General features: G+C 41.4%; 1 protein-coding gene across 1 annotated transcript in view; it reads left to right on the plus strand.

Moving 5' to 3' along the window:
* The window catches only part of galnt16 (UDP-N-acetyl-alpha-D-galactosamine:polypeptide N-acetylgalactosaminyltransferase 16), a 64704-nt gene that overhangs the window by 23800 nt on the left and 25838 nt on the right, over positions 1–15066 (plus strand). The window contains exons 5-6 of the mRNA XM_049596713.1: positions 1720–1785; positions 10511–10632. Of these exons, the coding sequence (XP_049452670.1) occupies positions 1720–1785; positions 10511–10632 (188 nt within the window). The remainder of the gene's footprint in view (positions 1–1719; positions 1786–10510; positions 10633–15066) is intronic.

Below are 15066 nucleotides of genomic sequence, written 5' to 3' on the forward strand. Positions count from 1 at the left end.
ACAGAACAGTTAGAGTGTGTAAGTCAGGGAGTCCGACAGGCAGTGAGAGTGTGGCCTGATTGGTCAGTAGACGTGACCCGGCAGACAGACGGTGAAGGAGATAGTGGTGGGGGATGTCGGTCAGCAGGCAGGGGAAGGATCGTCCTGCCTGAGTGTAATCCTATTAAGTCTCGCCCTAATCATCAGGACACCGTCCTCAGTTAAGGACAGTGATCTTTACTGTGAGTCCAGACGACAGCATGTGACTCCAATAGTGGCGAGACAAGAATACACTGCAGTAAACTCTATGTGCTGGTGTTAATGTGCACTATTTTGGCTGTTACCGTACAAGAAAAGAACAGCCTTTACTCTGCTGCACTGACAGAAAATCACGCACAGCGTGGCACGAATTACCCCAGTTACACTCCAACAGCTTGTTTAAAAAATTAGATTTCCTCATGTTTTTGTTACTTTATTTGTTTCTTGCCGTTTTTTAGTTTTCATCAGCAGGGAGAGGCTCTTTTATTTCCATTGTGCTGGGGCTGGGCGGTATGACCTCAAATCAGTATCACAATAAATTGAACATTTTACCTCAATTATGATTAATGAACGATATATAAAAGATAAATCTGTACATTTTCATATGGAGTCTGGTCTTTGAAATTATACTTCATTTAGCTATTTGTCCTGTGTGAACACATTTCATATTTGAGACATGGATAAAAGCAGCGCACAGTGTACAGTTGTGTGCATGTAACTGTATAATGCATGCAAGAGCACACACACAACACACACATACGCAATCTGGCTACAAGTACACAACATCTGCTCAGTGGGTGTGATCTATGACTTTCTGCTCTTCTTCCCTGAGTGCTTAAAGCCCCCCTCCTCTTCACTCCACACACACACACACACACACACACACACACACACACACACACACACACACACACACACACACACCAGCTGTCCCCTCTCCTTCTGAGCACCACTACAGCACTAATACGCTTCTGCGCTCACACACTCGTCCCCTGTGATAACACAGCTGAAATGCAAACAAACAGGTTTGTACACACAGCAAATTTAATCAGAGAGGATTACAACTTGTCATGCTTGTTTCTGCCAGCATACGGCTATATCACTGCTGGGGAGGGGAGGGAGGTGTTGGGGGTCTCTGCTTGATCTACCCACAATCCCTCGGCAAGGTCAGACTCACTCTCTCTGCGGCTAATGCTAATCCTCTCAAGGATGTGTTTGTGTGTGTGTTTACCTGTGTTTGTGTTTTGTTTGTAATGATGTCCATCCCTGCGCATCAGCAGAAGGGTCTGCGCCAGAGATCGCTCATGTAGAAAAAGGGAGTGGATGATGGGAATGAGCTGCTCGCTGGATTTGTTTATGGAAAAAGGATTTTGAATTTAATTATCCAGTGAAATGAAGCCCTTTTGTTCGAGCACTCAGTCACTCTGAACTGCTTTTTGCCTTGATGTGTTTCTCATTATTTGCAGGACTGTGATGGAGCTGTAATGGATGTATACTGTGGTGTGAGTGTGTTTCTGTGTAACCATCTCCTATCGTCACTGTGTTTATGTGTGTTTAAGTGCCCTAAATTCACATATGTGTGGCCCTGTGGCGAATTTGTGAGTGACAGAGTGTGATACAAGGCGATGAGGAGGTATGTGTTTCACTGTGTGTGTTCTGCTTCCACCATAACATCCCATCTCCTCTGCTCTCCTCCTCCAGCTGAGGACTGCCAGCTGCTCTCTCAGATCCCCAAAGTGCGTTGCCTGAGGAACGGCAGGAGAGAGGGTGAGTGTGGGGGGACGGGGGGAGGTGGGGCAAATTGGCTGCATGGAAAAGAGACTGGTCCAACATCATAATGGTTTTTCATAGTATCTTAAACTCTCTAAAATCTCAAACTGCTTTATGGGAGGCAAGGAAATGTGACTGCAGTTGGTTCAGATCGAGGTCAGAACACGTTCTCACCACCAACGAACTGCACCAGAGTTCATTTGTAACCGGACTGAGACCACCTCTTCAAGACGGTGTGTGAGTGTGATTGCTGTGTTCACACCTGCCCAAATGACATGCACTTAGGGGGCAAACAAGTTTGAGTTTGATTGAACCAAACCAAACAAGGCAAGTGTGAAAGCACCCTTAAACTTTAATTGCGCCAGGTCAAAAAGTTTGCATACACCTTTCTCTGCAGTAGCTGCTCCTCCCATCCATCAATCTGATCTGATTAGCTCTGATCTGATAGACTGATTAATTATCCGGCTTAAGATGCGCACTCACCAAGTAACTGCTGAGGAAGAAAAATGAACTCATGAAGAACTCGCCTGTGCTGCGTTCATGGACCTACAAAAGCCTACAAATTTAGAGAGGGGACACAGATTGATACAATATACCGGCATCAGCCACCGCCACACTATAGCCACTTTTCCACCAACATTTCCAGGAACTTTTATTACCAGCAAATTATTTACCTGTTTCCACCTCAGCGTTCTTCAGCACACAGCCCCGCCCCCCAAGATTTCCGGGTTATCTGAAAAGTCCTACCCCCCTACTAGGTACCTTTTTCAGGGAATGTTTGGGGTTGAGGGAAAGTTTTTCCCCGGGTAACATCGGTGGAAACGCGCCGAGGCTTTTCAAAATCCTGTGTGAATGAAAAAAGTTTCTGCGGTGGAAAAGAGGCTAATGAATCTGATTTGATGCAAAATGCGCCATCTACCAGTCATAGAACAAAGAACTCCTGCACACTGTCTGCTACACTTACAATAATAGGACATTTATTGGGATCGAGGACAACATTTTGGCACCGAGACCTTAAGCAGGTTATCTTACAAGACAGTGGGAGAGACCATCTTACAAAGATTCAGTGTCCTATGTAGCTCAATCAGGTCCCACTGCAGAGCTACATCTACAGTCAAGTATCATAGTACACCATATATCCATAATGTAACTATACAAAAATAGACTATATATTGGCTAAAATGCACATAGTAATAGAAGAGAGAGACTGTCATACACAGATAGAAATATATAATATACAGATGAGCTTGAAAACACTGTCTCATTAAATCTGTCTCTAAACAAGTAAAAGGGGACACAGGATTAGACAGAAAAATGTCTTGTACAAATATAAAGAAGCTAATAAATAAGAAATCGAGCCAAAAAGATAGCTTGGCCTCTAATAAAATGGTTCATACAAGATGACTCTAAAATAGACAGTAACAAAAACATCACTGAGCTAGATGGATTAGCCTTTACAGAGCCTCAATCAGCACTAAAGAACCAAATGTTCTTTGTGCACCTGTCATTTTCTGTGTACATGTGCATAAACCTGACCTGAGAAATGTATTTGGATATCAACTCCAAGAAATGTCATCCCTGCATTAAAAACCAGAGCGTAAAAAAACTGTTGAAAAACATAAAAGCACTGTTTGTTTCATCATGCGTATCATTTCACCTGAATTGAATTCAGTTAATCCCTGAATTAGATTAAATCCTCGAACCACAAAACAAGAGAGTTCAGCCAAACTAGAAGCCAAAAGAACGAGTGTTGCTGATTGGTGTGGACGTCTTAACGATAATCCTTCTTACTCAGGTTTCTGCCTGTGTTGCTGCTCTCTCTCTCTCTCTGTGCAGACTGAAGACTTTGTTGGGCTTACGAACCACATGCTGACAAAACATAAGCATATTGAATTTAGGCCAACAGTTCTCAACAGGCATCCGAGGTACAGGAGCCGGAGCGAGCTCAGGTTTACTTAAAAGTTGCCTCCAAATCCATGTCATGATGTCAGAATTTTTTGAATCCTTTTGTTAGCTTTTGTTCTGTGAAAATATACAATAATCAGTCGTGTTTTAAACTGGATGACCCAAGAAATACAGAGATGTAATCAATACACGTACAAAAGAACTGTGCTTGTTATTTTAAGAATTGATTTTTAAGATTTTACTCCTACTTTATGCAGCTCTTAATGGTTTCATACCTGCAGGGCATCATTTACATTTCCTCCTTTGATGTGTCAGACTGGTGCCTGAGGTCATGAAGTGCTGGAGCTGTTGTTATAGTTGTTACAGAGAAAAACTGTGGAATAGACAACCAATAAATATTAAATATGCAACATTTGTTAACTCCTCTAAAAACAGCTTGCAACTTGCAGTTTAAAGTCATTCTAGAATTATTGTTTTTCAAGAGGAAATAGTGCAAATATTGTCATTCTTTGCAGTTAGTAGATTCATTGTTTGGTCTGTAAGGTTGTAAAAAAAATGCCTATCACAGTGTCCCAGAGACCAACGTGAAGTCTTCAAATGTTGATCTCTCAGACCTACAGGACAAAACCCAACCATATACAATTAGACACACTGTTATCCCTCCATTAAATAGGTGTTAGTAGTGGTTATCAACATTAAAGATGTAAGTTAGAAGGCTTCTGCTACACTAATGTTATCACCTTAATAAACAGCCTGTGACAAAACTTCATGTCTGTATGTTTCAAAAACGCTGCGGTAAATATGTGGTTTTGTTTAGGCGCAAAAATCATTTGATTATAGGTAGGAAAACGACACCAACATTTAGTGGCACAAAAGCCACTGGAAGCAGCACCCACAAAAATAACAACTTGCTAAAAACACAACTGGAAATGCAGTGACAGGCCACTAAAAAAACACCCAAAACTGGGGGCAGAGATGCAGCTGGAAACACAGAAATAGTTCCACATTTGGTGGCATAAATGTAGCTTAATAGCTGACAACAGCATCCTGAACATACTAGTTGGTGTAGCAGGAGTCTATAATCCTGATAACCACTACTGACACCTGTTTAATAAAGTGACAGGGCTTGAACCGGGTTGTTAAGTAACATTTATCAAAATCTACAGTGCCCAGTTGTGTTGGGAAATTACTGTTAGTTTTCTAAAGTAGTAGTAGTAGTTAGTAGTCGTTATCAGCATTATAGATATAGGTTAGAAGGCTTCTGCTACACTGATGAGTATGTTAACCCTTCATTATGCGGCATTTGGCAGAAGTTCCCATTTCTGTATGTTTTAACAATGCTGTGGTTAATGTGTGGTTGAGAATAGGCACAAAAATCACTTGGTTATGGTTAGGGAAGATCATGCTATGGCTTAAGACACCAGTGTTAAGTGGCAAAAAGCTGCTGTAAATGGGTCCCTAAAAACACATCCATGTTTGGGGGCACAATAACTGCTGAAAATGCAGCAAAGGGTTGCTAAAACACCCACATTTTGGTGCAGAAATTCCACTGGAAATGCAGCAATGGGTCACAAAAAAATTCCCATATTTGGGGGTAGAGATGCAGCTGGAAACACAGAAACAGCTCGCTAAAAAATATCCACGGTTGGTGGCAAAGATGTAGCTCGATAGCTGATAACAGCATCCTAAACATACTAGTTGGTGGAGCAGGAGTCTTCTAACCTAGATCTATAACTCTGATAACCACTACTAACACCTGTAGTACTTGAACTGAGTGGTTGAGTAACATCTATCAGAAACTACAGTGCCCAGTTGTGTTAGGAAATTACTGTTACTTTAGTAGTTTGTAGACATTATCAGCGTTACAGATATACGTGAGAGGGCTCCTGCTACACTGATTAGTATGTTATCACTTTATTAAACGGCCTGTGGCGAAAGTTCCCCTTTCTGTAAGTTTCAACAACGCTGTGATTAATGTGTTGAGTTTAGGCACAAAAACCACTTCGATACGGATAGGGAAAGATCATGTTTTGGCTTAAGACACCAGTGTTTAGTGGCACAAAACCGCTGGAAATAGGTCGCTAAAACACCCATGTTTGGGGGCAGAAATACTGCTGGAAACGCAGCAACAGGTCACAAAAAACCATCCATGTTTGGGGACACAATTGCTGCTGAAAATGCAGCAACGGATCAATAGAACACCTGTGTTTTGGCGCAAAAATGCTGCTGAAAATACCTCCAATATTTGGGGCAGAGACACAGCTGGAAACACAGCATTCGATCAATAAACGCTTTTAGCACAGAAATGCCACTGGAAATGCAGCAATGTGTCGCTTAAAAAACACCCAGTTTTGGGAGCAGAAACACCACTAGAACGCAGTGACAGGTTGGTAAACAACACCCATGTATGGGGGCAGAAAGGCTGCTTAGTAGCTGATAATTGCACTCCAAACCTACAGTCGGTGTAGCAGAAACCTTCTTATTTTTATCTGTAACAGCAATAACCACCACTAACACCTGTTTAATAGAGCAATAACATTCAAAGAGGGTGGTAGAGTAACATTTGTCAAACACTGCAGTGCCCAGTTGTGTTTAGAAAATTGCTGATCGCTTTCTAAAAATAAAACTGTATTCTTGACCTGTTTTTAAAGATTTAAGTCTTCAGTAGGAACCAATGAGCTTTGAGCTGAGAGCAACACAGACGGGGAAGTGAGAAAATACTGAGAGGCAGACTCACACATTGTTGGTTTCGGTCCTTAATGGGATTTATTGACAAAAACACAGAAGGTTGCAGGTCTCACCCTCAAAGTAAAGGCTTAGAAAGAGGCACTGTGTTTATAGTTGGATGGTTTTCATTGTTCTGGACTGCTTGTTATTTATCAGGCCTTTTTGTGTTTGTATAAACACTGTTCTAGCAAACTGCAGTGAGCAGCACTGAGTCACGCCACTTGATTCCAGTTTCTGTTAAATCCTGTTTATCTGTATGAACTCATTGTTTGAGGCTGTTTGAGACAGAACAGCCTTCAGAAAGAGGTAGAAAATAATCGCCCCTTTCTTATGACTCATATCGCACAAAGAAATCCATCTTTTTCATCCCTGCTGATGCTTCAAGCTGCTCAGGTTGGGAAAAGTAAAAGCTAAGTGCATCTGAGAAACGTGACCTCTGCATCAAGTTTTAACACGGATAAACCTAACAGGTACAAATAATCACCTGAAAGTTCGACTTGAAGGCTGCTGTTTGTGCTCTTTAAAAAAACAGCTGTTATCTTCACAAACATCTTCACAAGTTTGTCCTATTTAAATGATCTTGACTTGAGAACAAAACTCTTTTAATGATTAGATGCATCTGTTTAATTAACTTTAGATGCTGCAAAAGACAATTAACCTTCTCCACATGCCATGTTAAATGCAAATTACTGTGATTGCAGACACACTTCTGATGAGCAAAGACACCTTTATTGCTCTTCCTGCTCCGCCTGTAGTGATTCTTTGTGTCTATTAAAAATAGATTTAACTCTTCACTTCAAATTTACACTTTTTTCCACAAGCATTGGTTGGCAGGGCAAAAAGCAAAACACAATCTGGTATCTGCTTTAAACTAATCCAATTAACTGGCTTCATTTCAAAAGGATTTTTAACCTGAAGCAGCCTTTAACAGTCAAATGTAAATATCCCAAAACCACAGATAATTCCCTCCTAAATGAAAAACAATTATTTAATGAGTAGCAGTCTTCAGTTGTTAAGAACTTAAAAGGAAATGGGACGCTGATAAAAACCTTACCTTTAGACCTCCTGTTGTTTTGAAGTGTATGTTTTTAATTTCAGGCAGACAACAGATCAAACAGAGACAGTGTGACCTGTGAAAATGTTTTGGAGTTTGATGGCAGGAAAGTCTTTGTCCGTCAAACAGAATCACTTCTTATCGTGCTGTGAGTCACTTGTAATTAACAGCTTTCTGATGTCCGTTAATAAAACAGAGAAATCCATTGTAAGGAGGCAGAGACACATTTTTTCTGTCAACAGTTGCCTCCGTAGACTAAAATGCAGCGCAGCCATCTGGAAGAATTTTACTTTTGGCATCATTCTCTCCACCTTTTCATACAATCCATACCTGAAGCACACCTGCTCGCTTGTAGCTATTTCAAGGCAAACAAAGGAGGAACAATAAATTTACTGTAGTAAAAGTAGACAGGGCGCGACAGAGAGAGTAGGTGCATTAATCAATACTTGGCAGCAGTTTTTTGTCCTTTAAAAAAGACTTAGTATGCTTATTTTCAGGTTCATACTGTACTTGTATTTTTGGTTTCTACTAGGGATGGGCAGCACAAGCAAAAACACTATTCGAAAATCATGGCAACTATTCAATTATTTTTCGAATAACCCCCCCGGACCCACACACACAGAGATCCATTCATCATTACAGCCGGGCTCCACTGGCTGCAAAGCGTCATGTCAGCGTAGCATCATGGCTTATTCATTTGGGCTCCACTGACTGCATATGGAAGCGACACGTAGAGAAGCCAGCGGGGTTGTTTACTGTTTGCTGAGCCGAGAGGCTGCATGTAGGCTGCATGAAATGTTAAAGCATTTTCCACCTAAGTTATTACATGTATTTGAGTTACCTACAAGTTTACTGTACTGTTTGTCATCTACTCGCTTTCAAATGTCCGCCACGGACATTTACACAATGTCACGGATAAACATGGGTAAATGCATGAAAAAAAAACCATCACATATCACCTCTGATAATGGTTTATTCATTTAAAAACACATTGTGCACATTGAGCACACTATTTCATGTAGTTTTTATCTGCTGCAGGGTTGTGTAGGGGAGCGTAGCGCGACAAAAATAGAAGAGCCACGTAAAATAGAGAGTTGTTGCACGACAGACGGGGGTTGTCGCGCTGCTCCAGTTGCTGGTGGAGCCTCTGTAATTGATTAACGGGGGCGAGCTGCTACGGGACTCGCGCTGCAGATGTGTCACGCCGCTGAGCCCGGCCGTACGGTCCCTTGTCGCCTCCTGCGTGCCTCGCTCTCAAATGACTGTGGATACTTGTTGTAGACTTGTGATACAAGCGTGGCCTCACAGAGTTTGCACTGCACCTCATTTTCGTTTATTTTGTCAAAGTTGTTCCACACGGAACTTTTTGATGACTGTAGTAGTCTCTGCATGTTTCTCCTGTTTGTAGAAGAGCATCAAACTAGCTGGTAGCCCATCTCACACCGCTGTAGCAATCCTATACTGCCCTCGTGCGGTTAGGAGCTGAATTGCATGTCAAATAAAGGGGGGAAATAAGACGGCGAATAGTAATTGTCGCATTAAAAAATCGATTTTTTCAAAATAAAACGACTGTTGGGCATGTTCCAGCGAGAATATAATCTTAAATTGGTAGAAATTAACATCAGCAACCAAGATTACATGCTTCCCTGACATTAGCATGAAGCTACATATAGCAGTGTACTTGCAGCCTGGGAATGACTGTAATGCAGAGTAGCTGCACTTTCTCCTGTCAGAAATCGCCAATAAAAGCTTCTTAACACAGTTGGACATGGTCTCTCAGGAATATGATCCAAACTTGGGGAGAAATTTATAAATCAGCAATCACGATTACATGTTTATCTGATGTTAGCATGTAGCTACATGTAGCAGTGTAGGCTACATAATGTAAACACTTGGAGTAGCGTGCCTGGAGCAGATGGCCATATATAAAAAATGTGTGTAAGATTCATAGGATTTAGTGGCATCTAGCAGTAATTATTGCAGATTGCAACCGCTTTAAACTTTTCCTGTGTGCCAAGTGTGAACTCCCGCTTAGTGCTCATTGTTCAGGAGGTTTTTAACGGGAGCTGAATCATCCACAGAGGTCTCTTCCTCTCCAATTAATTCCACATAATAAAGCAGTTTCAAGGTACAAATCTGTGTTTCTCTGACGATGTTTGGCATGTCAGAGATGGCTGTTAGCCCATCACCGGTTAATGTCTGCTCATCTTTTCCTCTGATAACTTAAGATCCAGATGTTCAGGAGGTTTTTACTGGGAGCTGGATTATTTCCTTTTTAAAACAATGGACCCAGTGATTTAAACCTGTCGAGACACTGAATAAAGCAGTTTCATGTTAGAAAATCAGTGTTTATTCCAACACTCTCGTTGCAGAGCAGCTGCTAACTATGGTGGGCGATGCAAAAATGTGAATGGGCCCACCTAGAGCCAGTGTTTGGTTTGTCCCCTCTGGGCTGCTGTAGAAACATGGCAGTCCAACATGGTGGACTCTGGACGAGTAATCACTCCCTATGTAGATATAAACATCTCATTTTAAGGTAACAAAACACAACAGTTCTCATTTTAAGGTGATTGTGCACTAAAGAAAACATACTAATTATACTACATTAAATTTCTGCCAATATATATATTCCCCTAAATCCTTCACACTGGACCTTTAAAACTGACTCCAGACATATGTTATTGGACTTCCATGAAGTTAGGGACTTGCAAGGTACAGTTTCTAAAAAGAACGGTCAAGAAGACCAAATATCCATACAATACTAGAGAACATCCTGCATTATAAAGACTCAGCAACTCAATAAGAGTAGGGGAGTCGACATTGTGACGAGTATATTGACTTGGACATGTTAAATCAGTAGAGTGCACCTTTAATACTCTACCCCACAATGTTCCAGCCGTCCCTTTGCAACATTAGGCATCAAAAAAGTTGACATCCCTACTTGCAGTGAAGCAGCATCTAATGTGATCAACTCTTAGATATTTGACTGGTTTTAGATGTCAGTGTCATTTCCTCCTCCTTGTACTCTTCCCGCAGGTCTGATCCGATCACGTGTGCGAGGAGCCAACACGGCCTCGGCCTCCATCTTGACCTTCCTGGACAGCCACTGCGAGGTCAACACTGATTGGCTGCAGCCGATGATCCAGAGAGTCAAGGAGGTACAGACCCACAGGCACACAGTCTGCCGTCATTCACACTCTCCAATTAGACACTTAATACACGCAGCTCACACACACACACACTCAGAGGTGGAACAGTTGCCCTGTGACGTAACGCTTCTGGGGATTTTGCTCCTTTTCATGGTAGATTTTACTGGCTGTGATGTAATACCTTGGCATTGCTTATTGTTAAATAAACAATTTGTTCAGCTGACATTGAAGTCACACTGTACCAGAAATCACACTGCACTTTGCCACTGCTGGAAAGAGTCATGCATTTCCCAACTGATCCGATTTCCACTTGACTCTGAAATGTTTTACTACATGAGTTGGTCTGTTTTGTGTTTTGCTGTTGTGGCTTGTGTTGGTGACATCTTCCTGCTTCAGGCTGCATACTGTTTTAATTTCCAATCAAAAACAGTCTCTTTTTGTGATGTAGTGGGAAGATTCTCCCGCTTTCACCGCATCCTACAAATTTAATCATGCAGTCCACCAGGGACACTGCCATCACATTCACGTGTCAGTGTTTCGGAATTCAGAATGTGACCAGAATTAAATGCAAAACCAGCCACTTTTCATTATCAGGGGGATTTTTTCTCTCCGTCGTTTTTAATTTCACTGGATTTTCATGTGAACCTTCAAGGGCACTTTGGCTGTGAGCCCTCATTGTTTCTGTCTCCTTTTCTGTATCAATTTCACAAAGTCACACGGGCAAAGCACATGCAGCATGTAGATGCATGATTTAGAGACACAAGTGTCTGCAGAGATGAGTGTGTGCACTCACCGAGACACGAGTGTCTGGTATTTTGATAAAGAGACATGTAGCTGTAGCTCAGTAATGAGTTATAGGCTGTTTGTTGGCTGTCTCTATCCTCCCCTGACATTACAAAACTGCGACTGGACTCAAACTAGCACAGCTGCTCCCCCAAAATCCTCTGCCATCCCCCATCACAGGCACACATTCCCACTGACTGCAGCAGGAGCTGTTTCATTTCAGGTTTTTCTCAGTAATCACTTCTTCCCTCATGTGTGCTCGCACTGAAGTCAGACACTCAGACAGAGCTGCTTCCAGTGTGTCACCTTATTTCATCCACTCCCTTGGTTTAGAGGAAGTGCTGTGTCTGTGTCAACCGCCTCGATCCACTGAACTTTTTGTTCATAAGACTCTCTCAGCTCTCCTTTCTACTGTTCCTCCTCCTCCTTTGCTTTTTATCAGCTTCTCCAGTCCTGTCAAAGCACAGAAATTACGAGACACATCGTGGACATTTAATTAAAGGAACAGCTCAAAAAGTTTGATTTTGAGAAATACGTTTATTGACTTTTTTGCTGAGAGTTTGCCTTCAAGATTGATACTTCTCTCATGTGTGTACAGTATATCTGAGCTGGAACCAGCAGCCACTTAGCTTAGCATATAGACTGGAGATGAGAGGAAACGGCTTGCCTTGGAGTGTTTAGTCCCTTTCCCACTGGACAAAAAAACTCCCGAACACCCACTAACATCTGGCTCATCTGGGAACGCTTACAAATGGCATTCATTCCCAGGACAAGTGATAGCACGCTGCCCTTTACCCACCCAAATTAGCACGTGTGTGCAGGTTCTTTAAACAAAAAAGTTGTTGTTTTGTTTTGTTTTTTCTGGTGTGTCATGCTTGTCGTCATGGACGGGCTGGACAACAGGGAAAGTAAACAGTAGAAAGCAGTATCAAGGACAGTGAACATGTTTGTGTAAAATGTACTTTTTTTTTGTATCGCTTACTTATTCAGTCTCTCTTTCAAACTTGGCACCAACTAGATTTTAAATTATGTTTGACCTCTGCTTGGATGGCATTTTGTGGCAGCATGTCATTGTATGGCACTGGAAAAAGGGGCTACATTTAGTGTGTCCATAAAGGCTTGTATTTCTATCACGGCCGATCAGAGCTGGAGCCAATAAATACCCTTGACTTACTGCAGAGTCATTTCAATCAATCAATCAATCTTTATTTATGTTGCACTTTCCATACAAACAGAATGCAACACAAAGTGCTCCACACACACAGTTAAAAACAATAAAACATCGGGTTTATACTATAAATGCAAATCTGATAAATAGGTAGAACTAAGACCATTAAGAGCTTCATAAACCAATAAAAGCATCTTAAAATTAACTCTGAAGCACACAGGAAGTCAGAGACTTTAAAATTGGTGTAATGTGTTTTCTCTTTCTGGTCCTTGTCCACACAAGTGCAGCTGAGTTTTGTAATAACATGAATCAGTGGCACGGTATGAGATCGCTGCTTGTTCTCGCGATATTCCGGCCACGCTTTGGAAAGCAGAGCTAAATGGTAAACAAACATGGCACCACACCGGTAAGGTAAGACAACACGTTTACATGTCGTTTTCTGTATGTTCTCTGACATTTATCCTAACGATATGAGGCGGTCTTTGTGGAAAAAAAAGCTTGTTTAGTGGACTAACTTTGCACTTGAAGGTTGCCCGTTCACTTATGTTTTAACAGGTCTGACGCTACTATGCACCCCAGCTGTATCTAGGCTAACGGCTAACATGCTAACTATTATTTCTATGTCACTGGTCACTTGAAACAAATTTAGGACGACAGGAGACAGGTTGAAATAAACTGAAATTTTCCTTTAAAGCTCACTATTAACACATTATATCTCTGTTGTTACAAAACCTTGCAGTTTTATATGTGAGAGTATTGTTTGTCCGAAATTGCTGTTGTTAAACTTTGATTTTTGTACAGATAAAGAAAGGACATATAATGTGCTTGTAGGTCTTTTTTTGTTCACTTTGGACAGAGCCAGGTGAACTGTACCCCCCACTTTCCAGTCTTTATGCTAAGTTAAAGTTCAGTATACAGACATTAGAGTGGTAGCAATGTTCTCATCTAACTTTCAGCGAAAAAGCCAGTATTTCTTCAAAAATGTAGCACTATTCCCTCAAAAGAACAATAAATAATATATGTGTTCTTTGCTGAAGGACAAAAGTCTTGTGTTTGCTCGGAAAGTACACCAGACAATAACCCAAACTAAAACCCTCATTCAAAAACTCTGCATGCAACACGACTCGATATATTCAGAAATCTCTACTGTACAAAAACCCCTCCATGTTTTATTCACAAGACTCTACACATCCATCGTGAGTGTGTGCACGTCGTGTTTGTGTTTCTGTACACTCATCCTTGGCTCTGGGCAGCTCTGACTCATCCAGCTTGCATTACAATCTCTCAGTCTGGCGTTCATGAGAGCGCCGGGCTCAGTGTTAATCCACCAGCTCCTCGGCCCGGCTGCACCCGGTCCTGGATTCATTAGCTTGCCTGAGACCTCGATCCGGGGTTCAGACAGGCCTCTGGGAGCAGGAATACTGATGAAGGATCACTGTCTATTCTTTAATGCAACATAATGACACTTTTCACTTGTTAATTTAAAGCAGCAAATGAAACCACTTGAATTTAATTAGTAATTAAGTACAAATAATGAGCTCTGCAGTGGCAGATGTTGAGGGATTAGAGATTTAAGTTTAATGAATGGTATAGCCTTATCAAATGCACTCTCTCCAGGCTGGGGGGTCATTTAATACCTTCTTACAATGCATTGCCTTTTTTAGATCATGGGGACTAATTGAAATGTGCAAAATAAATTAGCTGCTGCAGTAATACAATTAACAAGTAGCTGATAATTTAGCATTAATGGTTGTATGATGCTCCGCTCCCCTCTTTTTTTCTGATCTCTCTTCACTGATCATAACTAATGCAGTGGCCCGCAAACTTTTTGAAGCTTCTACTTCTATCACCAGCTCAAGATGCTGTTTGTGGGTTTAATTTCAGTAATTTCAGAGTCCTGGAGAAGTAAAATTATCCAGTAATTCACACGAAAATACAAAGATCAGAATAGTAAAATGAACTGCATTTATATTGTGCTTTTCTAGTCTTAGCGACCATTCAAACTCAGCCATTCACACACATATTCGAACACTGGTGGCCAAGGTTGCCACACAAGGTGCCACCTGCTCATCAAATAAACTCTCAAGCAATTTAGGGTTCAGTATATTACCCAAGGATACCTAGATATGTAGACTACAAGGTCCAGGAATCAAACCACAGACCTCACAATCAGTAAACAGCCATTCTACCTCCTGAGTCACAGCTGCCCTGAAGAAAGTCTGAAAAAATATGAAATACGCTTAATTCTGTAGCAGAAATATGTTTTAAGTTCAGAAATATGTTGTCTTATTCTTTCCTATCCCATTAATCTCCATGCAATCCTTCAGCCCCCTCATATTTATCTTGGGACCCGACCCCAGATTTGGAACCATTTGTCTAATAGACCAGAAACAGTTGGCATTTTAGCACAGAGACGTTTCCCAGAAACACAACTGCTCTCAACACAGAGACAGTCCCATTGATTAAGTGAAAGCTGGTGCCAGAATTTTGTT

Source organism: Epinephelus fuscoguttatus, linkage group LG14 (assembly GCF_011397635.1).
Source record: "Epinephelus fuscoguttatus linkage group LG14, E.fuscoguttatus.final_Chr_v1".
Lineage (NCBI taxonomy): Eukaryota > Metazoa > Chordata > Actinopteri > Perciformes > Serranidae > Epinephelus > Epinephelus fuscoguttatus.